This window comes from Thunnus thynnus, chromosome 8 (genome assembly GCF_963924715.1).
Source record: "Thunnus thynnus chromosome 8, fThuThy2.1, whole genome shotgun sequence".
NCBI lineage: Eukaryota > Metazoa > Chordata > Actinopteri > Scombriformes > Scombridae > Thunnus > Thunnus thynnus.
Genome location: NC_089524.1, coordinates 30131123 through 30158753, shown reverse-complemented (window position 1 = coordinate 30158753; position 27631 = coordinate 30131123). Strand labels below are relative to the sequence as shown.

Sequence of the window (27631 nt, the reverse complement as noted above, 5' to 3'; positions counted from 1 at the left end):
AAGTTTATCTGAAGCAAATATGAATCTTCAGCCATCCAAATGAGTGAAATCAAGTAGATATCTTTCAACATTAGTCTTTTTAGTGCTTTAGTTGCTAATTTTGTTAGTCTGTGGTATAGTACTGGACAGGTAGCATATATCAAGTTTATCTGAGCTTTTTCTGCTGAAAAATATTGAGAGTGGTGAGAGTGAACCAAACAGTAACGCTAACAGCTGTAAGACCAAAACATTGAGCTGAAAGATGCTAAAATGCTTTGTAGAACTGAGGGGAACTGCAGGGTTGGATGATAATGCTTTGTGTGTTCTTCACTACAAACAATCTCTTTCACATTATATGTAGTAAGTTGACCCATTGTTTATATAAAAATATTGATTAATGCAGTTTTAATTCATATGTTATCATTTTTGCTTAAAGATGACCAGAAATCTTGTTATTTCACATCCAAACTAATCAGTGACTACATTCAAAACCCTCTTCATCACCAAATAGGTTTGAATGAAACTCATCACATATTTTGGCTTAGCAACCGAGACTGTCAAAGTATCTGATTTCCATGTAAGAGTTAGTTCTTCTTTCTAACTTTACATTAGTTAAATAAATCATAAGAATGACTTGTTTTCTATATGTTTATTTGCATTTACCACAAACAGGTAAAGGCAGTGTGACACAAGTTGTTACCTAAACTTACAATGTGTGAGAAACCACAGACACTGTCACTGTTTTCTAACAAAAACAAAGATTTACAGGTAAAAAGCAACCAAATACATCCATAACTAAAACAACACATTCAGTTTTAAGTCAAAGGGTTGAATTAATGTCGGAAAACACAAGTTTAAAGATGAGGTTTGACTGAATTGGTACAGTCCTGTAAAGTACATTAAACAGTTACAAGCTAGCACATACTGCGGTACACGGACATACAGTGTTTTACAATATTTAACGACATAAGGGAGATATAGTGATGCAATGTATTACTGAACGTGAGTCATTTTGAAATAGGAAGTCATACACAAAGTTAATATCCAATAGTAAGATACACTCCCTTCAACTAAAGGGCCTTCATTCTTCACAGTATTAGACAACAGCACTTGTGACTAAAAGGTAGTCAAGAGGTTGAAGCAGGATCACTTCATTAAGGCCCTGGCTGGTAAAATTGCAAAATTAGTTGCTTATGTTTTCCATGAGCACCAACACACAAATGACACACAGTCACAGCTATACACCGCCCGTCCTAATAAACATACTACAACATAATAAAATCAAAGTAAGGTTTAGAGCAACTGTAAACGTGGAATGTTTCAAACTCAAGAGTATAACAGTCATCTGGTGTTTACACGTTTAAAAGTGCCTGAATAACACAGTAATAAGCCTCAGCTCTGCAGACAGAACAAGAGAAACTGATGGGAAAAAATATAAACTTTTGTAGTGTTGTGAAGTGTAAAAGTGACATTAAATAGGTAGATCTGATATGATGGCACACACTGGTCTTGAATCTTTTTTTTCAGCATGATGGCATCATTGTGAAATATTTAAATGAAGGAATACCTTGTACAGTTATCTCAAAAGTTCATATTCATACTTTTATGTACTCTATGTGTTGTACATTCTTTTGTAAAGTAAATGGATGGCAAAATGAGTAAAAAAATTCAGACTTTCTTGTCAGGACAATTAACTCATCTGATATTAAACTTCACAATATAGACGTATTCTTCAAACAGTCAGCTTGATTTAACACATTTAATAGTTTTGCTTTGGATGCCAATAAAGTAAGAATCGAAAGTTATATAACAGGGGCACATTTCTGGAATGCAGCTATCTAGGATTGTGAAGGAAAGTTTCAGAAAACAAAAATGCAGTGTCAACCCGTCCCAAAATCCTGGGTCTACACTGAAATTGTACTACACTATAACCTTACACTGTCAAAAGAAATTAATATCCTAAAAATAAAAATCAAATCAATGTTTTAAGTGAATTGTGTGTCACTGGAAAGATTAAATTATACTTGAAGGGACATTTTGAACCAATTTCCTGACCATAAAAAGGTGAATTGTTTGCACTTTGTGTGCTCGTAAAACATTTTAAGAGCCAATTTCTAAAGACTATTATTGCTGACTGTGACTAGATGACATGATGTAATGCAGGAGCTGTGCATTACTGGCAATGGACCCCTGCCCGATCTGTCTGTCCTCCTGTGGTAGAAAGCACAGTTTACCCGTCCAACGACAGGATATTGTTATCTCGGGTGTACATTATCAGTAGCACACAAACTGCAACAACTGTTTCCTCAAGCAAGGCTGATGAAAGTAAGAGGTGAAAGCTGAAAGCCTGAGTCTGATTGGACCAGCATGATTGAGGGGGCTTGTTTATGCACGCTGTGATAATTAGAGAGTTGGGAAACTCTCCCATCCACGGCACAGCTTCTTTCAGTTGATGTCTTCTAGATCTCGTCAGATAACAGCACAGAGAAACAAAAGTCACTTCTGAACCTTTATACGAACGTTTAATCATCTTTGTTTGAGCTAAAGCTTTGATCCAAGGCCACAGCCACTGACTTCTGCACGTTCTTTGGTGTAACTGCTATCTGACTGAAAGGCAGAGGGTAATAAAATCTTTTTCAAACTGCAGCAGGCATTTGTGAAAGTAAGAGGGGTATGAGGCCTTAAGGCAAGTTGTGAACAGTATGACTATCAGCTTTTTTCCCACATAAAAACCAGAATGAAAAGCAGCAGGTGTTCAGGTGTTCTCCTACAAAACAGTGCAAGGCTTCTTGTCCTTGAAAGGGTTTTCTGAAGCAGGGACACCCATGAGCAGCGGGTCGTTCTTGGCATGTTCTCCACAGTACCGCATCAAGTCTGATGACGCCTTGGACACCTGCAAAGAAATCAGTGCACACACTGATCCACCTTGACATACATGTGACAGAAGTAGGCCACTCTGGCTGGTGTGAATGACTATAAATGCGAACGCACCTTTATTCTCTCAATGCTGGCCTCTATCCTCAGCTGCTGCACCGTCCGCCTGGCCTGAGCTATGCTCTGCATTTTTGATGACATTGTAGTCTGCAGACAGCTGTGCTCAAACCTGTGTTAGGAAAAATAATAACACACTGACTGTATATACGTTAATTAGTGTAGAGATGCAGTTGGCATTTGCAAAAAGGAAAACAACAAAGCCACGGTGTAATGAATTTATTCAAATGCTTCCTGGCGACATGATGTTCCTATGGGATTAAGAAGTAACATAAAGGTCAGGCTGCTGCTAAAAATACTGCAGAGGCTATTACTGCCTTTACACCAAGTCAACACAAGCATTTTATCCAATCAGAAATCAAGTTGACTTAGATTTGATGTTGTAATTGGCATTATATCAGGAAAGTTATTTAATAAGGACAGTCTCGTTGAGATTGATTTTTCATCTAGCATAGAACATGCACGTGCATGGACATGAATCCAGTTCTGCAAAGGTTAATGGTACATATAGGATGTCTCATAATTGGATTGTATACTGGAGACTGATAGTCTTTAATTCTAGACAGAACACCTAGTTTCATCTTTTGAGCTATGCTAGCAGCATGGCTCTATGGGTGGAAATGTAGGTCAGTCCACCACTTTGGTCAAGACGAAAATATCTCTCTGTTGGATGGATTGAAATTAAATTTTGTACAGACATTCATGGGAACCAGTGGTTGAAGCCTGACTCTCCTGATTTTACCCTCCAGTGGCACCACGAGGTTGACATTTTTTTGTTTTTAGTGAAATGTCTGGACAACAATTCGCTGGATTGCTATTAAAATTTGGTACAAATATTCATGGTGCCCAGAGGATGAATCCTAATGACTTTGATGATCCCCTGACTTTTCATCTATTGCCACCAGCGGGTCAAAAGTTATTTTGACTTATCTTGTGAAACATCTCAACATCTACAAGGTGGATTGGCATCAAATTTTGTGCAGACATTCATGGTTACCAGACAATGCACGCTACAGACTTTTGTGACTTTTCCTCTAGTGCCACCATGAGGTTGACCATTGAGTTTCTGAGTGTAATGTCTCAAAACTGTTGAATTGCCATTAAATTCTATACATTTCTGTCCCCCACAGGATGAAATGTATTAACTTTGGTAATGCCCTGAGTTTTCCTCTATTGCCATCATTTCAATTTGTCCAATGTATGACCAAATACCTACAAAAGTGATAACATTCTCATCAGTCTCTGCTGTACTTAGTTTGTTTAGTGCACATTTGCAAGTGTTATTATGTTAACAAGCCAAACTAAGATGGTGAACATGTTGGAAATTACACCTCATAAATATATGCATGATAACATTGCAATTGTGAGCATGTTAGTATACTGATAACAAACATAATGGTGGTGCTAGATAAATAGTCCAGGGATTATCAAAATCATTAGGATATATTATCTGGGAAAAGTAAATGTATATCTAAAATTTCATGACAATCCATCTAATCCTTCAATAATCCATCTAATCTATCAGTCAGATGTTGCCATACTTAGAACCAGGCTACTAGCAGGCTACTAAAATTATAACATTGTAGATTATAAATAAATTGATCAAAACTGCATCCTATGTTGCAGCACTTAGTTAATGCATGAACAGCTTTGCACAATATGGCACTATTTATAAGAAGTGAAGCTACTGAGATATTACTGCACAATGTCTAGTGTCAATAGCTGTGCAACTTCCCAGAAGTGACAGTTGACTTAATCTGGAATTGACCCAATGTGCGTAGATGCTGTGGCCCAACCTAACGGACTCCTGTTTCACAATTCCCACTTCCAGGATACAACGGGTTGCTTTTACGGCTCATTACGTCACTCCCTGATCTACTTGAAGGGGAGGCTGCACAGTTGTAATTTTCTACCTTTCACTCCAGCCAACTGTGGTGCAGAGCTCAAAGGGGAAGCTGAAACTTTTGGGCCAAAGCCTTCTGTTTCTCTTCTGTTTTCTGCACAAACATCATGTCATAGGAGCATGAGAAAAAAGGAAATTTCTATTGTCAGAACATCATGTGTAGAGCACAGTACCAGTATGCTCATGTGCAATAAATGAGAATTTCTGTGTACCCAACAATTGTTCAGCACAAACTTGTAGCTCTTGTTCCTGGAACAATTGAGCAAAACACTGCAGAAAATGGCTCAGTGGGACAGACAAAAATGATCTTTGACATGTGGTGTGGTAAATGTTTGCTCTGTGCTTTGGTGCAGGATATTACGGAGGTGGGGGGCCCCGCTGAAACGGAAGGGAGATGAAACACGGACAACTACAGAACCGACTACAGAAAGGAGACAAGACCATGCATCCCTCTAATCCCCCCACCCACTCCTTTCCGCTTCCTCCACAGGAAGCTGTATCGCCAGTTAGCCTCTAAAGTATAAATGATTAAATATGGGGTGGAGGCTTTAAAAATAGAAGCCTCTACACACGGGCCAGTAACCAAGGAAACAGAAAGCGCAGCTGCTGAGTGACTTAGGAAACTGATTTTTTGCATTCAGGTAGCTTTCCCAAAGACAGCATGATGACATTAAAACCACAAGCAGAAGCAATATTACACTTTTTTTACTGTCAGGCTAATCTACACAATGTGCTTTCGTAGTTTTTGGTGTCTTGACCCTTTGCAGTCATTGTTAACAGGAACTTAAAACACTTCATGTTGTGGCTCTCTTGTCAACACAGCTGCAGTTTTCAAGTACTCAGCTGCACTGGCCAAGCATGAACAGACCCAGGAAAAAGGAGAGCTGCGTCACAGGAGGGCTGGTCCCTACCCCCCCGACGCCTGCAGGCTCGCTATGTGACGCCAGCATTTACTATTGAGAGAGTACTATAGGTTTGGAAGGAGGCTCTAGAGATGCAATAGGTTGTAAAGGATGTTAACAAGGCTTAGTGTTTTATGGTTTACTGCACCATTATTGTGTCTCCAGTTGTGCTTGTGCCTTGAAAGTGGCACTAACCTCACAGCACTCGCTCATCGCTGGTACATGCTTTCCTTTTATGTTTTGAAAGATACAACAATGCAAGGTCACAGTTACACTCGTCATTAGAGATGTAATCCTCAAGATACAATTTCATTAAGCTGAATGACTCAGCGTTAGCACTTCTTTTGCACTCTTCTTCTGCATCCTGTCACATTGTTTGCTTATACAGTATTGTTGCATTGCATTTATCCCAAAAAGAAATTATTAAAAGTTAACGTTTAGTGCACCTATGTGTTTTGATAGGTGGTTAGAGCAGAAGGCTGTGTGCAACTGTAACCTAACACTGATTTTAAGTTGTCATATATACACTATACACACATATAGGCACGAATATGTTGCAACTTTTACTTGGATTAATGTAAGAAAGGCAGTGAGACAGACAGATAAGTTAAAAAGGGACTCCATAAAAATATAGCTGCTGCAGCATATTCCACCAGCAGTCACAGAGATGGGGACTGTGGAGACTCTTCCCCTCAGGCCAGAGGTGCCAGATGTGGCACAATGTCTGCAGTAGTCAGTCTGGCTGGGGTGAACAAGTTTAGAACACACACTTGCAGCAGGACTGGTTCGTCCCACTGGTGTGGGCAAACACAGACTCTGCTGTGCAGCTCTTCTCAAGGAGCAGTCTGATCCAGTGAGGTCTCAAGCCTCAAATGAGGTGAATTTCAAATAATCCTCTCTCTCTGGGCAGAGTGGTGGCCAGCTTTACAGTAACCCTGCTGGTTCTGAGGGATTAAGACATTCTTACACACTACATCTAGATTTAATGTGTGTTACCGGTGTTGACTTCTCTATTACGCTGTCATTATTTATAGATATACACATACAGATTCTAACTTTTCTATGGATATCTATGTTATCTAATAAAATATTACAAATTAAAGAAATAGTTCAATATTTTTGGAACTGCTTTCTTGCTGAGATTTAAATGAGGAGATTGACACCACTCTCATGTCTGTACGCTAAATTTGAAGCTACAGACAGTCGTTTCTTAGCTTAGCTTAGCTTAGCATTAAGACTTGAAGCGGCTTGGCTCTGTCTAAAGGTAAGTCTGCATACCAGCAGCTCTAAAGCTCACTGATTAACACATAATATGTTTTGTTTATTCTTTACCAAACCCCAAGTGTTATATTTTAAGCTATTGCCTAACTGCTGTATAATTTTATTTTTATATTCATTTTGAATCACGACCTTGGTCACTTAATGCATGAGTGAAAAGAGTCCTCATTCCAGTAAAACAAACACAAACAAGCTGAAAAAGTTGTCACTGCAGGGTGTGTAATTCTTCATAGGTGGACTTAGCCTTTAAAATCCTTCCAGCCAAAAGAATGTCTGCAATGCCTTCAGCTGTCTGCATCAAGCATGTGTACTGATGTGTGGTGAATGTAAACATGTGGCACACTGAAAGCATTGATAAAAATATATTTGAAGTCTTACAGCGGAGCCATTTCTTTGATGTGGCGGTGGGGCTTTGCACAGGTGGGCTCCAACAGTGCCAACAGAGAGGTTCTGCAGAGTTTATGACAGCAAGTTTTGCCCTGTGGTGTGTAATTCAACACACTGCTTAGATCTGCTGCCTGAACAAATACACTAATAACTCACTTACATTGGATTAAAGTTAACAGTCAAGAGGACTTTATGTGCATGTGTGTGCTGATGAAGGGACAATCGTCATCTAGATTGTACATCTGATATTGCAAAGGTTTCACAATATGGCAAAAGTCATATATTAAGTAATCAAACTGTTGTGGATGTGATGCACTCTGTTCCATTGTTAAGCATTACATCAACATCACAATCTTACATCATTACCAAGGTTGCCACAGTGATTCTTTAAATGATCAATATATCTGACAGTAATCTTTATCAGCCTTGAATCCATGAAATGTCTGAAAATAGAGAAAAAATGTCTTCATAATTATCAGTTGTCTACAATATTTCTTCATTTGGAATTTTTAGTTCTCAGAAATCTTCATCAGCGGGTGGAGTTTGTTCAGTTGTCATCAATCGACCTAAGTATTATAGTCAATTAATTAACTGATTGATCAACCAATCGCTTCAGCACTAGCCATTACACTTACAACATTAAGAGTAATACAAGACAAGTAGAGTGGGAAAATAAGATCAATCAGCAACAGTTTTTAAGCAGAAGTGCAAATTATACATTTCCTGGTTCCTGGTATAAGATTCTCAAATATGAAGCTTTGCTGCATTTTCTGTTTTATAGAATTCTAAATTGGATATTTTTCAGTTTTGTGTTGTTTCATCAGACAAAACCAGACATTTCAAGATGTCACATTTGGCTCAGGGAACTATTTTTTGACATTTAAATGATAACAGGCATTTTTTCAAGTATGATTTAGCATCCCCACATGTACAATGAAACATTTCATCATTCTATAATCAGTCCCCCTGTCCATACTGGCTGTTAAGGGATCCCTTTCTCACATGCTTCCTGTGTGAAAGACAGAGGACAAAATCCGCAGGCATGTGAAAATGTTTTCTAAAGCTCCCATTTGATTTGTTTATGAAGCCTCATATTGGCTTTGGCTTAACTTTAGAATTCATTTTTGCACAGAACAAAGATTGTGGATGTGATGTGACAGTAAAAGTAATTGTAAGTTGCAGACTTGGATGTTAAATGTTATAAACTATGAACCGGTTTCCTCAGTTATCTCACTAACAGTGAAAACAGAAACTTCAATAACTCATTGCATTCATTGTATTATTAGTAAAAGACGATATAAACAAACCAAGGTGCATTTTGTTCACTGGTGTAATTCAGTGACTGATAAACAGAAGGCAGGCTGAGCGCTGCAGCCTAAACGATTAGTTATCAGCTGTCCACTTCCAAAAATGCAGGGCCACGGGACACTGAGCAGCTCCATTATCTGTCCGGTACACCACTAAACTGCCTGGCAACAACACCGGCAGGCTCTGCATCTGCTCCTGGGCCGGGATCTGTGGCTGCCTCTACAATAAGCTCTGAGGCTTAGGCACATTTGAGAGGCACGGTGACAATGCAGACATGCTATCAGTATTGTGCCACACTCACAACTGCTATTTGGGCATTGTGTGGGACAGAGGCACCAGGACAGAAGTCCAGAGCTTTTACAAGTTTAACTGCGCCCTCATGAGCGCTAATCTCAGACAGCCTGATGCTATCTGGGAGCCAGACTGTCCAGTGAGGCGTGCAGAGGAAAGAGACAGGCCTCCCAAAGAGAAACAAACACACAATGTCTCCTCTAAGTTTTGGTGGACACAAACTGCATGACTAACATAGTAACACTTCAATCTGTACAGGAACATCATCGATCACAAGCTTTGATGGTGACAGATTCTTAAATACGTTGTGGGTGGCTGTCCAAAAAGCTTTGAAGACCTGATGTGTGCCGACATAAAAAACTAAGGGAGAAGGCGTTGGTGTTTGTGCTGCAGACTAAAACAGGAGATGAAGGTTCCAAACCGCTGAGTCACAGGCTGTGAGCGTCTCTCTGCGTCCACCGTACACCATTCCCCTGAGCTGTGTGGCAGCGTGCAAACACCTTTGCCGAGGGTGAGGTCACCTGTAGGACAACAGATTCTCACTCCAGTTTCCCTCATTCTGCCCTTTTCCTCCCACCTGGGCCCCACGTGCAGAAAAACAGGTTCCTCTTAGTGTGTGTGTGTGTGTGTGTGTGTGTGTGTGTGTCCTGTCGCACAGCCTGCAGACAGTCACAGACGTTTAAAAAGTTCAAAGCTTTGAGTAATGTGCGTCTGATTTCCTGAGAAATAACTTCATGTACAGCCCTTCATATACACCCTGCAGAGAGGTAGAGTGAGTAACATCCATGGATTAGGGCTCTCTTTGAAGTTTTGGCGACTCTCCTTTCATGCGTTTGGAAGTCAATAGTGGAAGACAAGCGGCCAAAAAGCCCCGAACCAGGTGCTGCTCTCCTCTTCTACATATCATCATGCATGTGCTGCTTTGATTGTTTTCCAAACAAAATGTAGTCATTTGTAATGGGAATAGATTGCTTTGATTTGACATACACACACACATGCATATGCACACACAAACACACATACAGAAGTGAAAGACTGGCACATAGAAAATGCTCCACCATGTCTGGAGCTAAATCTGGACGGCCAGATGCAACGCAATGTGCCACCAGCTGCTTCTATTAATACAGAAATGCTGTCATACAGATGAATGTGGGTGGGGGTTATCATGCAAACCTGTTGCATGCACAACAGGGACAAACTGTTCTCCACAGAAGAGCTGTTTGGATTGATGTTTTGCATACACAAGCAATCCTCTTTAAGAATTGTTCCTTGATGTGTTTTTTTGTAAAGACTGATATTTATTGTATATTTCCTTGTGTTGCTATTGTGGATTTTCAAGGGAATTTCCTGGTTCAATTTATTGTTATGCCAGATGTGTCTTGTTGACGAGTCAGTCTCATGCCTGAAGTATGTATTACCACCACCTGCATGTGCTCTACAGTAACACAATGAGCATGTCTAGGGAGGGCTCAGTCCCAAACATCCATGTATTAAATCATATTTTCTGCATAAGTCATGGTGTGCAGAACATGGGTCACTAGTATCTACTTTTGGTTCCTTACAGTACATTGACACAAATAATACATCATCCCCAATGCATACTGTCCACTTCCAATGTTGGTTCACACTCTGTGCAGAGGGGTTGCAAGAACACAAATCAGGGAGTCCATTTATGAAGGAATTAATAGTGGATTGTTTCATAATCTGGATTCTTAGATGGAAGAACTGCCGGTTACCTATTTTTAAAGGTTAAGTCTTGCAACCTTAAGTTATTTAAAGGAAGTTGTTTATGTTCTATCATAAATTTATAAAGACCTGAGACTACTCCTTTGGCAGATTGCTTCAGGATTTCCATCCATCCACCCATAAACATGTACAGCAGTGTGTAATTGAAAGAAAATTAAGATAAAAAAGGGAGAATTGGGAAGACTAAAATTATATTTAAGGTCTTTGAACGTAAGCAGACCATATTGGTCCACAATAACTTTCAAAGTAAGGACACCCCTTCTACTCCTCTCATTAAAAGCGGGCGGCCAACCACAAGACAGTCGTAGTTATTAAATATTGGAGTATCTAAGCGCCATTTACTGTTGCTTTTAAGTTACTGGCATACAAACCGCCATACTATAAGATAGTTATTAATAATGGTAATGGGCCCAAACCTAACTGGCTAATTTCAAGGGAGGTTGATTTACAGATTTTTCAAAATCTCTCAACTAGCATGTAAAACTTTGAAAAAATACAGTTTGAGACGGGGGGGGGGGGGGCGAGTCTGCAGAGTTATTTCTGTCTTTTTCCAGACTGTATTATCTTCACTAAGATATTGAAACACCTAATAACTCTGCTGTCATCACCACACATCCTGTGAAGACAAGAAACTGTCTCGGCTTCAGTGAAATGGCACACACAGCTCCAAGAAGGAGCCCTCAGGGCACGGCTGAGTGTAGCAGTTAATGAACCCTTAGTCAACCCTGTCTGCTCCCTGATCCGTCACTGGGTGAGCCGTCACGCTGCCTGTCTTTGCCTTATCTTGCTGTACACAGTCACTCAAAGACAATAGAGACACAACAAGTGGCTCCAGTAGCAGAGAGCTTAAGAGCTGCTTTTGTGTTTTGGTGTCAGGAGGTAAAAAAAAAAACTGCAAATTTGATGGATACAGTGCAGTATCCCACAACAGTGAATTCGTGGATCTGCATGTGTGCCTGTGAATGCTGTGTGCAAGGTGGGCCTGGCTACTATTTCCTGCTGAGTGGGAGACATAAAAGCAGTGAGATTTTTATGCTGTTGATATCAATGCACAAATGCACCAAGCTGTCTCCACCCTATCATGGGAGAAAAACTCCCACCACCACCAACAACAAAAAAACCCCTGCTCTCAGCAGTTGACTGCATTCGTTGAAATCCCCCGAGGAGGGAAAAGTGAGCAGGATGAAAAAAAGAAAAAAAAAAAACTCGAGCCCACTCTCTCCCACCAATACTTCCTGGAGCCCGGGGCAGTCCTGGATCTGCACGGGTCTCCCCGACAACTGATCTTTGTCTAGACAGAAACCAATGCTCTGCTCACCGGATAGGAATTCAGTAAACCCACAGTCCCTCATTCTCACACCACCTTTAGCCTGCCGCTCTCACATGGCACCAAACAACCAAGTCACAGCTCTCATTGTTACAATAATCCAGCATTTCCCTCCAACCAAATGCACCACCCCGTCACTTTAGACAATAATAACAGTCAAAGTATCCCATTGTGAAAATTGGTACATTTTGCAGGGTGCTTTCTGTGCCCTTTTCACTTCTAACTATGTGGGAATGTAAAACAAGCTGCAGAAAATTCCTCTCATTCCACCACCAACACACACCAATCACGTTCTGCTCGCTTTCCATCAGGCTTTAAAACCAGTAATATGGGATGCAAACAGTGCAGTGTGAAGGGCACGGAGAACTGACATGTCAATCAGGAGGCCAACACACTTTTTTGACATGGTCCGTTGCTTAAGGATAAACATCGGCAAATACCCGAACACAAACACGCACATGCACACACTCCTTCCAGCCTTACCGTTACACATAAAGCTAGCTGACATTTTCGTGCCATTCCTTCAAGTGCTCTCACCTTTTCCCCACTTCCCCATACTCACATACCTCACTAACAGACACACACGTACTCACACACACACAGACACACAGCCATAATTTCACATGTAGGCAAAGGTTTCTTTGTGTTCTTTCATTTATTGATTCTGTCACGGAGGGAGGCTTTGTTCGGCATAATGCTGACTGCACAGTCTGTTGTGAAGTTTTCCTACAAATTCTACTACTGTTATATTAAAATAATTTCTCTGCACTGCTCTTACAATACTGTTGTCCATGAAAACATTTAGTACCGTTTCATAGACTTAATTTTCAGAGGCAAAAAAGCTGCAACATAAAACATTACTTTTTATGCAGGGCTGTCGTCAAGAGTTTGGAAATGCTAATGTCAGGGTCCGAAGTCCCCCCCATCCACCCCCCCCCCCCCCCCCCCCCTTCAGAAAATTAGGACCAGACCACATCTAAAAGAAAGACTCAAATATGTTTTTAATAATTTGGACTTTTCACGTTCTGTGTTTTTTCTCTACATACAATGTGTCAATTATATTTTCTGTAAATTAAATTTATCATCCCAAAAGGTCTAAATACTGTGTCAAAACCTTGTCATTCTGATGGGGAAATAGTAAATCCCAAATCTGTTTATGTTGTTAGCTTCAAAAAGTAGTCAAAATGTGAATATACTAAATCTAAAAATATTGGAATTACCCAATTAAATTTTTACCATGTGTCATTTTTTTTAACTGTAGAACATGTCCAGGTTGCTAAAACCTAAATTCCCAGAAAAGAAATTCAGAGGACATGACCACAGTGTCCTCAAGCTGTGTTTTCAGGTAGAAAATAGTCTAACCCAAATACTACAAATACAAAGAACCACAGTTGCAAATCTGTAACGACTGCATTGAGTGACGCATAGTGTTAGCTCAGGCACACCACTGAAATCCTGCTTGTATTAGTTGTTTGGCATCAGCTGTTTCATAATTGCTTTACAATCATTGACTCATTCATAGCTGCTTAGCTAGTGACATCCAGTCATATTCATGTAGGTGTGAAGTGCGGACATTATAATCTGGCACTACAATCATTCTGTTGACGCTCATGCTAATGGTGTTCAGTCCGTGCTTCCTGTTTTAAACGACCTTATTAAGGAGTAAATATTCCCACTGTATCATCCACCCTGCTTCTGCCCACTGTCCACATTCTGAGACTTCATGGTCAGCTGGTTGTCAAACAGCTATTGGTTCAGATGCCAAGACAGAAGCCAAGTTTTCCTTAGTTTTCTGTCAGGCTACATATGTATGCTGAGTATGCTGAGATCTAAGCCAAGTATCTGCTGCTGTATTGCTTGTGCTTATCGGCATTTATGGCTTCTGCATGCTTTGTTGTTGTGTTTGGCTGCCCAGTTTACTGTTTTGACTTCATGTGCAATCTGTCTATTTATTTGCATTGCTATTTATGAAAACATTAGGTTAATGCTCATGCTCATGGGCTGAATTGGTTTTGGGCATAATTTCCCCTGGCAGTTTGGAGTTGTTTTGGAGGATTCCCATTAGCACACATATGCTATTTTGCTAAGGACTAGAGAATACTTGGTCTATAGTGACGCCTTACTCTTGTTTATGTCATTATTGAATCTAATAGCTGAACTACTGTTCTTCGCTAATTTGGCTAGCTTTAAGGGCTTTGGCCTGCATCTAAAAGCAACATGAATTGCTATACATAGTCAAGTACATTTCAGTTGTACTTGTATCAAGATAAAATTAATATCTTGCTGTATTTTCATCTGATATTACATCTCAGATGACAAAATATATGAGTGTCTTATACGTGTTGTTTTGGGTGTTCCAATGCACTCCCTGAGGACATTATATCACGATCACTATGTTGATAAGCTCATGCCAACGCTGTTTGCTACTGCAGTTCCTCCTTGTGTGGTATTTCATATTGTTGATTTTAACTGAGATTAATGTTCATGTATGTTTATATGGGAGATTAGTTCTCCAAAAGAATCCTTGTTGTTGCTCAAATTCTTTGAGAGCCTCCTAAAAGAGCAGAACCTTTCCCGCCAAAACCAGTCGCCATAAATGGTCATTCACTGACGCAAGTGTCTCTAACTGAAACAGCATTGTTTATGTAAATTCTTAAAAGGTCAGTTAACCTAAATTATAACAAAACACACCTCCTCACTTACCACTAGTGGTATGTACTGTAGCCACGCTGACAGTTTCTATTTTTATGGTGGTTGAAGTGGTGGTTCAGAGACAAATATTAGTAAAAACTGCAAAAACAAAAACATCTGCATGCCTAGATACCACGAAAGGTAAGTGAGAGAGTGTGTTTTTTAACCTTTGTAAATAAGTTCATCATACATCAAGGCAGCTGTAAACTGCTGCAAGAATATTTGAAGCATGCAAACACTGTTGACTAAATCAACTGAAAAGAGACACTAAATAAGCGGTCTTGTGGTTTCTGTAGTTAAAGAGCTTGATCTAATCAGCACATGCCCAGCACTGAGGGAAGGTGGTGGTAGGTGATAGGGACGCTTCTTCATGGCTGCCACCTGACTGCTTATCATGATGAACAAAAGACAGAGAGAGAGAGACAGAATAAAGGGAGGGCTGGGAAAAAAAACACAGCCTTCTGACCTCAGTAACAGGAATGACTCTCTCACCTCCCCCTTCTCCTTCCTGTGAACTTTGGAGCACCCCAGAGCTGAGTGAGCACTAAACTGCACATAATGAGCAGCCATGGGGGAGGCTGAGGGGAGGGCAATGGGCGTAGGAGCCGCTGGGGTGGACACCGTGTCCTAAGTGTCCTTTTAGGGAGGCTCCACAAGTGGTGCCTTTTGTCTCATGACGTCTTCCTGATTGGAAACCACCTGATTATAACTCTGCAGTCCTAACACATTAGTGATCTGCCCTTTGGCCCTACGTGTTATTGCCAGAGAGTGTGCATATGCTGTGAGCTGAGAGATTAAGAGCAGCGAAACAGGTATTATTAACTGAGAAAGAATTCCAAACATCCACCTCACCCAGCTCTGCACAAGGTTCACTGCAGCCAAAGTGCACATTTTCAGAGAAAGCACATGGAAAAATTTCATGTACTTTCCTGTTGTCACTGAATGCAAAACTTTGGAAATTAGATGCATCATTGGATGAGTTTTCATGCATTTTGCTGGGACTGCAAGTCCCACTCTGAATACATACATTTGTGCACCAAAACAAGTCAATGGAGGATCTAGGGCTGCAACTACTGATTATTTTCACTATCAATTAATCATTCAATCTATAAAATATCAGAAAATACTGAAAAATGCACGTCACAAGTGCAAGCTGACATATTCAAAGTCACTATTTTGTCTGACCAAAACTCAAAAACCCAAATATATTCAGCTTGCTAGAAAAGCAGCATATTCACATTTGAGGAGCAGGGACAAGTGAACTTTTGTCATTTTTGCTTTACTTAAACAATTACTCAATCAAAACAATCTACCACCAGTTTCCCCTGTATGAGAGTGATTCTAGATACAAAACATGTGATGAGCTTAAAAAACATGAAGCATTTTATATATGATATGATATATATGATATATGGCATAATTAGCAGTGATAGTATGAAAGGAGCCATTCTGCCTAATAAGTTGTTTTACTTGTGTTACTACATGCAATGCAGTATATGTGGCATTGCTATCTGGGGGTCTATAAAGTCTTTTCAAGAAAACTGAAAATGAAAGTTTCTCCAGCAGGGTGCAAAGATCTTTCATCTTATGACAAGGCACAGAGCAGAGAGCCCGTCAAACTCAATGCAACAGTACTTAAAACTGTAACATTTGTGCACAACACATCATGGTGAAGCTCTGCACAATGAGGAATGAGCAGATGGAGAATGTGACGTTCATGATCTGAGTGTGTATGTTCAGTCTAGACCACTGTGCAGAGAGTAATTCCTCCATTAACAGGGCGTGACATTGTGGTGCAAGAACCGAGCGTTTGTCCTCTGTGGTGGAGTCACTTGTTCACATCTCGTGCACCAACATGTTCCCGGAAAAAGTGTATATATTTAAAACCTAGGAATGCTGCAAGACATATACACATTCATTATACTTCAACGGCCTGCATGCATTTGTATGCCAACTGGTACAGGCCATGAAATCCAGTCACAGGATTTCTTGCAGGATTTCACAAATTTTATACGAGCAAGTTTATCTCTCAAGATCAGCTTGTTCTCAAGTGCCACATGTGTGTTGACCTGCTGTGTCATTGTCTAGAGGAAACACCTGAGAATGCTACCAGAACATGGTATGATAATGAAAGGTAAACAGACATCACGTTGCAGTCAATCATTTACATGAGTGAGAACGTTTATGCTGTCATGAGGTCACAGAGACCTAGAAAAGTCTGCTCCTAAAAAGGGCAGAGATGTGTCATTAAATGCAATGTTAAGCTGCTTATTATCCAAAGTGAGCAACTCATCTTCCCAAACCAAAGCTCTGCATTACCTCCGACAACAATGACCTATATTATATGATATTCACACCTGGTCTGGTGCAGAGAGTTCAAATGATGACTGAGCCTTTTTCAGTCATGCATTTTGGAGCATTATAATGCCGTATTCATTCAAAGCACCAACCAGGATCTCACAGGGAAAGTATGTGAGGGCCGGTTGCAGCGGTTTGTTTTCAGAACAGTGTAACTCCAATGGAACGCGGGTGCAATGCCGAGCAGCATACCACCCTGTTTCGCCCCTAATGAACATCAATCAAAGGCGCATTTTTACAGCGGTACAGACCACCAGCTATACACTCACAAGGCAATGCAATTAAAAGCATCTTATTTCTGGACTGGAAAATATTTCCTTTGCCACTGTCTGGTAGAGGAAAATGTTTTAGAAAAAAAAAAATCAAAGCAGGAAGGAGCAGCTTGTAGAAAAGAATCCCAGGCATGTAACCAGTGGCTGGGGCAGATTTTCTGGGCAGGGTGACATCCCAACTGCTGCTTGGTCTTTCTCTCTTAACTGCCAGACTCTTATGTTTGTTAACTGGAGGCCGACATTCCCTGGACGGCTCCCGCAGCAAAGATCAGGGTGGCTGGAATTCTTGGAGACACGTGGCACAGGAGCATCTCAAAGTGGACACAGCAGCTCATGAACAGATAAAGCAAGCTGTGTGGACTGTTTATTGTCAGAGCCCTGCAGTCATGATTAGGGGGTTTTTAGCAGCAGACAGACTGTTGCCATGCAGAAGCACTTTCCTTACAAAAGACATTCTATACACCAGCAAGAAAAATAAGAACTGAAACTAGAAGAAGAGTCTACAACCATGCTAGTGGCTCTGTGAGGTTGTGATTACAGTAGGCACAGCAGAACTTTGGGCGAAATGCTAATGTCAGCATGCAAACATTCTCACAATGATACTAACATGCTGATGTTTGGCAGGTAATATTTGATGTTCACCATCTTAATTTAGCATGTTAGCATGCTAACATTTACCAATTAGTACTAAATGCAAAGTTTAGCCGAGGCTGATTGGAATGTCATTAGTTTTGGTCACAATAAAATAAATGTATGCATTTGGTCACACACAAAAGTATGACATAATGATGGCGCTGGATGAAAAGTTCAGGGATCACCAGGTATTACATGAATTTCTGTACCAAATTCATGACAATCCATCCAATAGTTTGAGATATTTCACTCAAAACGTGTCAACCTCATGGTGGCGCTAGAGGAAAATTCAGAGGATCACCAAAGTAACAACAATACATCCTCTGGGGAAGACGAAGGTCTCTACAAAATTTCATGGCAATCCATCCAATAGCTGTTGAGATATTTGGACCAAACTGGTGGACCAGTATACCAAAATCCAACATTGGCATCTCTTAAGAGCCACGCTAGTGGCATGACTCCATATCTTGTAATTCCCTCCATAGACAGAGGCGAAGTCAGACCTGGTAGGCAATTGTGTGAGAAACCTACCCATGGAAACAGGATCTGCAGTGACCCAATTGTTGAGTGGGTTGTGCTGATAATATGTCACAAGGGGACAACATGGAGAGGGGGGGGGGGGGGGGGGGGGGGTAATTACACATCTCAAACTGCAGCAATAATTCATTCATGAATGACTAATGCTAATGGTTTTGTGTAGGCACAATGCTGGCCAGGACAGACATTTTTTGTTTCGTTCCCACAAAGAATAACATGAAAAATGTTCTTTTGCTAAGACGCTACATAATACTACATGTATTACATTAATCTAATGCATATGGTTCACATTGTAAATATTTTTCCAGGTGAACATGAAAAAAGTTGAATTCAGTGGCTTAAGGAGCCCCAGCTGCACACGTGATACTTTCTGCGCCCTGTGGCAAAAATTGATGAGGCTGTTTGTCCTACTTCAAAGCAAACATGTGTCTACATTATAGCTGTGCAGATAGGACAGCTAATCTCAAGTGGTATCTGCATGCATCCAGGGCACTTGGAGGCCACCCCGTGCATGCCGATCCTGGCTTGAATTCCCAGAAGTAGAGGTGCATGTGCATAAATAACATTAAGAACGTAAATCCCTGGAAGTCAAAGATTTATTTTCACAAGCAACATGGACTACATCGTAGTTCCTGTGAACAGAAGAAAGCTGCCAAAGATATCACACATGAGAACAGAAGGTCTTGAATGCATTCAGTTCTGTCTCTTACAGATCAAACAGGCTCTTCTTTTGCTTACATGAAAAAAATTGAAGTGTGACATGTGTGGCAAAAGGGAAATAAACAGCTTCATGTGCAGACATATGAGCTATTTCCATCAGTCATAACATATGGTTGCAGATGGAACTTGCACCCACCCAAAAAAAAAAAAAAGTACACAACCAGTGCCAGCTTTCTGGTTATGAATGCAATACATCAGAACTGGTGATCAAATGAGTATTAACCACATTACTTCCTGCACAGGGAAGAGCCACTCCCGCCTCTGCCCATAGCTAACCGACATGAGTAGGAATGTGTATGTGTGTGATGGGGGGAGTGGGAGGGAGAAATGGGGGGGTTGTGCAGGAAGCGGACGTAGTGCAACCGAGCAGGAGAGAGGAAGATGCCCATATATGAGCAGACGCTTATGAAACAGGATGGAAGACACGCCTGAGGAGGCCTGGGATCTCCCTGGGGTGCCACAATAATGCGGTAAATGTATACACACAGTACAAACACACACACCCTGGCAATCAAAATCTCAAGTTGCATTGAGCCCAAACTTTCATTCAACCTGACACATCTATCCTACGTGAAATCTTGCTCTTATGTAATGATCTGTATATGATAACAGTATAGTCAGGTATCGGGAAGATCCATTTTAGGCCACAAAATAGATGCTACTGACCCAGCAGGATCAGTGTTGAGAGCATGTTTCTGTTTCTGCAAACTGCTCAGAATAAAGTGAGACCATGCAGCCAATTACCAATACAGCTGCATGCTCACAAAAACAGCCTTTGTTTAACACCTGCATCACGCCTGTGTCACTTTGTTATTCTCACATTTAATTACAGGTGATGTTCATGGAAACAAATGTTAACAGATCTCTTTGACAGCTTTGTCTCAAACAAACAAACTACATTTCTAAAAAAAATATCTAGCCTACACACATTATAATTCTTGCTCCTGCTATGTTGTTAGGTGACTAATCTCCTGATGATACTATATTTTATTTTATTCATTCCATCTTATTTTGATATAAGTCTATGTTTCTTCTCTGGGTGCAATTCCTGCCCTTATGAATTTTCCCCTTTTTTCCTCCTATGGAAAGATATTGTATTGTGTTGTTCTCATGCAGAATATCTCCTGTGTGAAGAACTGTGCACGATATTTATTACTCAACACATGCGGTTTGTCAGACGCTACAATGATGTGATGAGCTCTTGTGCTTTATAGGAAACATTCACCACTTCAGTTTTTCACATGTGAACAAAGCTACAGAAATGTGCAGACTTACTGTGCATGCTGAGGTATGCAACTATGTTGTTGTGGAGTCTGTGCTGAGACGTTCAAAAGATAGAGATAATAGACTGCCAAATGCTGCCATCATGTGGAATAAATGTATTATTACAGAGCACAGGAACGTTGGAGCTCAAACCATTCTAAAGACAAAACTACAAGTTCTGTTGTGTAGATATTATTCTGGTCTCTGGTCAGATTTTTCTGGTCAGCAGGTTTTTGCAGTACAAGATAGTTCACATCTGCTGCATGCCTAATGAATAGATCAATGGTAATGTATTAAAAAGTTTCATTTAATGGAACATCCAGGTGAAAGCTTCTGCCATGATCAGCTTCCAAGATCAGCAAAAAAATAAAAACATAAAAATAGTGAACATCTAATAAATAACTAGATGATTTGTTGTTGTTTTTCTTTTTTTGTTGTAAATTACTACCTAATTTTACTTCTTACTACAAAGACAAAAAAAAAATCACCCTTTCACTGAACTAGTCACAACTTGTACAAGTAGACATTGCTTTGTTTTAAGGGATCACTGATCTAATGAATCTTTAATGCTGCAACAACTCACATTAGAGCTAAAACAACAGACTCTGATGATTCATGTAGACTTAAGAATCTGCATCTAATGATATAAACATTTTTTGAACAGCAGTCTTATAAAGATGTGCTCCAGCAATTTAGTATTGCACTTCCAAAACACTATGTGACTCACAAAAGACAGATTTAAAAACCAATTGTCAAAAATGGAAGCAACAGAGGCAGAGAAATCCTTTTAGTCACTTAGCTCCGACAACACTAGAGCCTACATTTCCCATGTTCCCATAACAACTAATACCATATTTTCATTAGACCTTCCCTGCTTGCTAAATGCCCTCACCTTTCAAACCCCACATCTCCAGTTTATAACACAGGCTTTCTGTTAAAAATGTTCTGCCTCAGATCCCATCAAAGTTATTTTGTCAAACTTGACAAAGCTTCTCCAGAGCCACAGAAGACATTACATGCTCCTCATATCTACTTAACTGACCTTTACATGTAAAATCTGTGAAGTTCCCCTTTAAGGCAACATGGGACACAAATACTTAGAACAGTCACAATCTACCAACGCTACATATTCCTCATTTAGAATAAGGAAGAAAATTGATTGGTTGTTTACCTGCCAAGGCAAGTTGCAAAAGTAACGAATTTACCAGCAAAATGAAAGTGTAATTTCCTGCTTTCTGCCATTTACAACAGCATTGTGAATTCTCTTACAACCACTGGAGGGCAGCACTTCCCAAGCAGTTAACAAAGTCTGACCTGAGATATGTAAGACTTATGAGGATTGGGTGTGATTAATAATGCACAGACTGGTGAAGCAATGCTTGCAACATGATCCTTCTCTCAATTACAGGAAAGGCTGTGGGACGCTACTGGCAACAGTTGACTCTGATGGGAGCCAGTCTGCAGACAGAGTCACTGACCTGTGTGGGAAGAGATGTCAAGGAGCATGTACTGGAGGCTCCAGTCTGTGTGACCAGCATAAATCTGGAAAGAAAAGCAAAGGAAATGTGTTGGAATTACACCAAAAAGTCCAAAATTCAAATGGGTTTTCAACACAAGAGAGTCAGATTTTCCAGTGAGCATGGAAAGGTGGTCCACTAATGTTCATGACATTCAAGATATTTCTCATGGGCCTCATCAGGAACACTAACTGTTTTTCTAAATACAGAAAATGGTTGATGTATTAGTCCTCCAGCAGAGGGCAAACAAAAGCTGGCAAGTTTGAGCTCCCACAGTGTGATGAATGCCAACGCAGTGAAACCAGTTTCCCTATCATTTAGGGAAAATGTTGCGCACTGGCAGGCCAATTCTGTTGTGGGAAGAGGGACTCAGGCCTTTGCTCCATTGGCATTCATTACCACATTCCAGTGAAACCAGTTAAATGGCCAGTCCTTTGGTCTGAGAACTCTGTGTGTCTGTACACTTTCAGTCAGGACAACAAGAGGAGGCTGGATTTGGTGGTGTGAACTAGAGAGCAGACAGTCAAAAATAGTTTACTTATTTTCTACTGTTTATTCACTTTCACCACTTACATTTCTTCCTCATTGAAAGTCCTCATCCATCATAAACGCTTATATATAAATACTGTACTGTATAAAGGAGAATTTGGACATGGTATTTGCCATAAAAGATGGAAAGCTGGAAACAAGGTTGATGAGAGCAGTAAGACTGAACCATAACCATAGTTGTGACCCGTAAAACCAAAGAAATGAGCTAAGAAATGTTAAAACGCTCGGCAGAGCTGAGAGGACCTGCAGAGTCTGCTGATAATTATCTGTAAGTTTATCACTACAAATGACTCTTATCACATTACACATTGTGATTTGATCCATTGGTATTATAAAAAATATTGATTTGTGCAGCTTTAAGCACCAAAAATGTATTAAAGGCGCTGTTTGTGATTGAAAATGCAAACAAAAGCTTTGCACACCATCAAAATCCAACACACAGGAACCTGCTATCACTACTTTCACGCTTATTGAAAAGGTTTTACCTTATTAAGAGTTTTATGATACTGCAAAAGGTTTGTTTAACAGCAGAGTGAAATGAGGTTATGTAATTGAATTGTGATAAAATACACATCTTTTCAAAACGTTTTCATATTTAAATATACCTGAACATAAAGATGGTTTTAAAAGTTATTGACTGGGTCTTTAAAATCAAAAGCTGTCACTGTCACAACCATGCTGGCCAGCAAATTTCTGACTGAATGAATAAGATGTTTTCAGCCATTTCTGTCAATTTGAAAGAAAAGGAAGCATGCTGGCAAGGACACAGTAAACAACTGCTTGGATTATACTTGTGTGCAGGTGTGTGAAAATATGGAAGTAAACTATCTACAGTAAGACATTTTACATCTTTGAACGTTACTGGAAGGGAGGAGACATGTTTATTTTAAAAATGAAATACATTTTCATCCTAAAATCTAGCACTAGTACATTGCGATGACAAAGAATTAGTGTAGATTACCAGAATAAACGAATAATAACTGTTAATCTGTTACACCAACACTCAGAGGACTGTTTGTACAACGCTGAGAACAAACATGTTTTATTACCTGCTGTGTTCCAGTTGCTAAGCAACCCCTGACTTCCTTGTCTAGTTTATAATTCACCATACTGTCCAGTATCACTGCAGTGTGGTGGAGGGTTGTCGTGTGTTTCAAGTCAGTATAAATAATATTAATGTAGCCTAACAGGAATTAAACACCATAGAATAAAGAATGTGATATTATTATAAAGCTTTATGCAAGGAGTATTTACAAATCTGTGCTACACATACAACAACACACGGTTAGCTAAAGACTCACTACCTGTGATGTCATCCAGGTCCCCTAGGGTAACAGACACATGCTGGGACAATATGCTCTTCTACTTCCACTACACTACTACACTAGAGTTATTTATTTAAACTAAGTTAAAATTTTCATTAAATATCTTTTTTGGAATGAGGTACAAACAATACTGGACTTTAAAGTGTATTAACACATTCTACTCAGTTTACATAATCAAATGTTGCTATCTTTTAATTAAACCATTAAGCCATTTTACCCTTTACAATATTGACTTTAATTCATTGCTACCTAAAAAGGCTCATTCCTAATGTTTAACTTCTATAACTTATCAAACCATCTAAACAGGTACACATATCTGTGGCATAGAAGTAAATAAATTCTTACTTCTAGATTTGGAGCATTTGTCATCGTTGCTATAGACTGTCTTTTGTATTTATAGAAGTGACGTGTTCGATAGGTGTACCTTAATTAAAACACCCTCGGAGATATACACAGCGCATCCCAACCAATCAATTAAACATCCCTGCGTATCTCACCTGATGGGATGCATAAAGAGAAGACAATTAAATTTAATGACAGGAGACTCATTCCCCCAGTGCTGTACAGATACACCACGGAGACCTGGAGTGTGTTTGTGTAATTGTGTCAGCTGAGCTTCATGTCATGCAGGACAGCACGAAGCACATGCCTATAAATATCCCACTGCAGCAATATGACAAGGGCCACAATGTCAGTGAGATCATTCACAGGTCAACCTCGCTGGTGACCACATATGCACCCTGTCACTCTGGAAAGACATCCTGCCACAGAGGAGGGCAGAGGGTGCAACAGTGAGGCAGCAGAAACAGATCATATCAGTGATGGAGCTTCCTGTTAGCCCTAGTGAAAAGTTATCTCTACAACAAAAGGGATCTTTAATTGGAATTCATAAGCAACAAAATTATGTCCAGCATTGATTTAGAGTGCGATGTTTGTGGCTCATATTTATACCTGTTACCTCACCACAGAGTGCTTAAAATCACAGTCACACGGCCCAAAAGAGGCTGACAGTAAGAGCTTTAACTTATTAATTAGCATTCAGTGTGTGAATGCATGTGTGGCTTTCCCAGTAACATGGACAACCATGGAAGCTTAATTTCATCTATGCTGCTACCAGGTTGCCATGGCAACACTCTATTTGGACTATTTGACATCAGCATCCCCCGCCCCAGTCAAACACATCTTTGCTTTTACTCCCAAAACCTGCGTGAATGCTTTCTCCTTCATATTCTCCCCCATGAGCTAAATACACCTGATATATTGTAGCACTCTAATATACATGTATATATCTATAATGAACCAAACCTACTGTACATCAAACAATTTCAGTGTTTAAAGATAGTTGTACCTAGTCTGCAGCTACACTGGAAATGTAACAAAATGTAACATTATGGCATAAGGGTGGTCACACAGTCCTGATGTATGTTAATTTATACACACTAGCATTCTTGTTATGATCAGGTTTTTGAAGTATTCTGTAACAATAAAAAGCAAAACATAAACACAATAAGCAATCTGAGTTATTTCTAAAGAAACCAGAAATTACATTTGTCCTGTTGCAGAGCTTTAATCATTGTCTTTTTTAAGAAGATGACAGAACTTAAATGTCACAGCAGTTACAATCACATTTAGAGGGCAGCAATAGCTTTTTGCTTCTGGAGTGATGAATTTGGACTTTTGTTGCGCTAAGACCATCAACTCATCTTGGTTACTATGGCAATAGTGTATTGAATTTGAATTTAAACTTAAAGGACAGCTCATCTTTAACAGATATACTCTTAAAACATAAAAAACACACAAATATAAATATACTCAAATATACTCTTAGATGGAAGAATCGCCTCAATGCTGATGTATTTCATTGATTTTTAAAACCCATCAATGTGTGTTTATAATTTCTGAATATAACTGAACAGATAATCTAAAGTAATAATATTACAGTATTATATTATTATGTATGTACAGTTTAGCCTGTGGTTCCCAACATTCTGGTGACATGTTAAACTTTAACAATGTCTGCTTGTGACCCAAAGCCAAAATATATTTAATTTGAAACAATATATTACAAAGAAAAGCAGCAAATTCACATATTAAAGAGGCTGGAACCAGATTGTTTTTGGCATTTTTGCTTTAAATATGACTTAAATTAATAATCAGTTATCAATTGATGACAATTTGTTTTCTGTCAATCCATAATGCAATTCAGCAACTAATGATTTCAGGACTGCTGGAATCTCACTATATACTATATCACTATATACAGTATATACTATATACTGAGCAAATTATGCCACAGTGGAAAAGTCTGTTAACATTATTACACTGTCAAAGAGTAAAGTGAAAGAAGCTGCTTTTATCCAGCAATGTTTAAATTTGACAAATTAGGATGTTTGGTCAGAGCCTGTTTGATACCACAGAAGATGTTGAATCTGATCCTGAATATGAACAAAGCCAAAATTAAGAGGGACAATAGTGTGTGTGCATGTAAACATACTATCAATTTTAAAATGGAATGTATTTGAGGAAAAGCCAATATAACCAATATGGCCCATTGTGAAAGGCTGTTATGACTTGCTGATAAGCAGTTAATGCTTTGTGTACCAAGCAGCCCTGCCATGAGTGACATACAGTAGCCTCCTGATACTCAGCGACTGTATAATACTTTCATCACTCTGATACGCTCCAGCGAGGAGGCTGAGAGATCTCTGACGTGTGTCAAAGCAGGAGGACATTTTTCACATATTGCTGTGGACTAACGGGGCTGGAGGCTGGCGGCGGCGGCTCCAGTGTGTTGACTAGAAGCATTCTCTGAAGGTCTTTGTGACCACAGCAGTGACGCACAGACCAGCTCCCTGGAGGCCGAGCGTGGAATTTGAGTCGAGGGATAGAGGGGAGGAAGGGGGGCAACACTCTCACAAGATTAAACAGCGCTACGGTCTGCACCAGTGACTGTGGTGTAACCAGGCAACAAGGCCAAACCCACGTCAGCACCAAAAACCCACTCAGGTGGAGTCACACTGACCTGCCAGAAGCCATGCTACTGAGAAGATCAATCTCCCGAAAACCTGAAGAATGAGCCAAATACTTTAAAAACACTTTGATTCCTTTCATGTTCTGGTCAGTTATGCAAGTGAACAATTCATGTTATGTTTATTATGTCAAAGATTCCTGAGATACAACTGATGCTGTTTGAAGAATGATCACATGATTGTATATCATGTAGTATATTATCCCTAACAATTATTAGAGCATATGTTTGAGTGACCAACAATCAATATCCATTTGATACATACAATAAAAGTGCTGAAACACTCATGTCATTATAGCTACTCAGCAGCCTACACATGTAAGGTAAGACAAAACATTTGGTATTTGTCACATTATTGCAAAAAAGTAGTCTTTGAAAGTATGTTTCTATATTATATTCTAATAAAGTGTTTCATGAGTTGCAAAAAAGATGTAAATACAATATAAGTAATCAGCTGAAGCCCCCATCTCTGTTTAGGCTTTTAAAATCAGGATCCATTCATGTCTCATTCAATGTTTGCCACTGCAGGTGTTTTTAATTCAAGTGAAAGAAATTCATATCTGTGAGTCCGACTGACCGAAAGTTGTTCTGCACATTGGAACTCTACAGTTACCACTTTAATCTGC

General features: G+C 39.7%; 1 protein-coding gene across 1 annotated transcript in view; it reads right to left on the bottom strand.

The window, feature by feature from the left end:
• Window positions 1–613: 613 nt before the first annotated feature.
• Window positions 614–27631, bottom strand: part of gng12b (guanine nucleotide binding protein (G protein), gamma 12b) — a 28870-nt gene continuing 1852 nt past the window's right edge. The window contains exons 2-4 of the mRNA XM_067597904.1: window positions 22065–22128; window positions 2971–3082; window positions 614–2872 (exon numbers count right to left, since the gene is read on the bottom strand). Of these exons, the coding sequence (XP_067454005.1) occupies window positions 2747–2872; window positions 2971–3054 (210 nt within the window). The 5' untranslated portion in view covers window positions 3055–3082; window positions 22065–22128 and the 3' untranslated portion in view covers window positions 614–2746. The remainder of the gene's footprint in view (window positions 2873–2970; window positions 3083–22064; window positions 22129–27631) is intronic.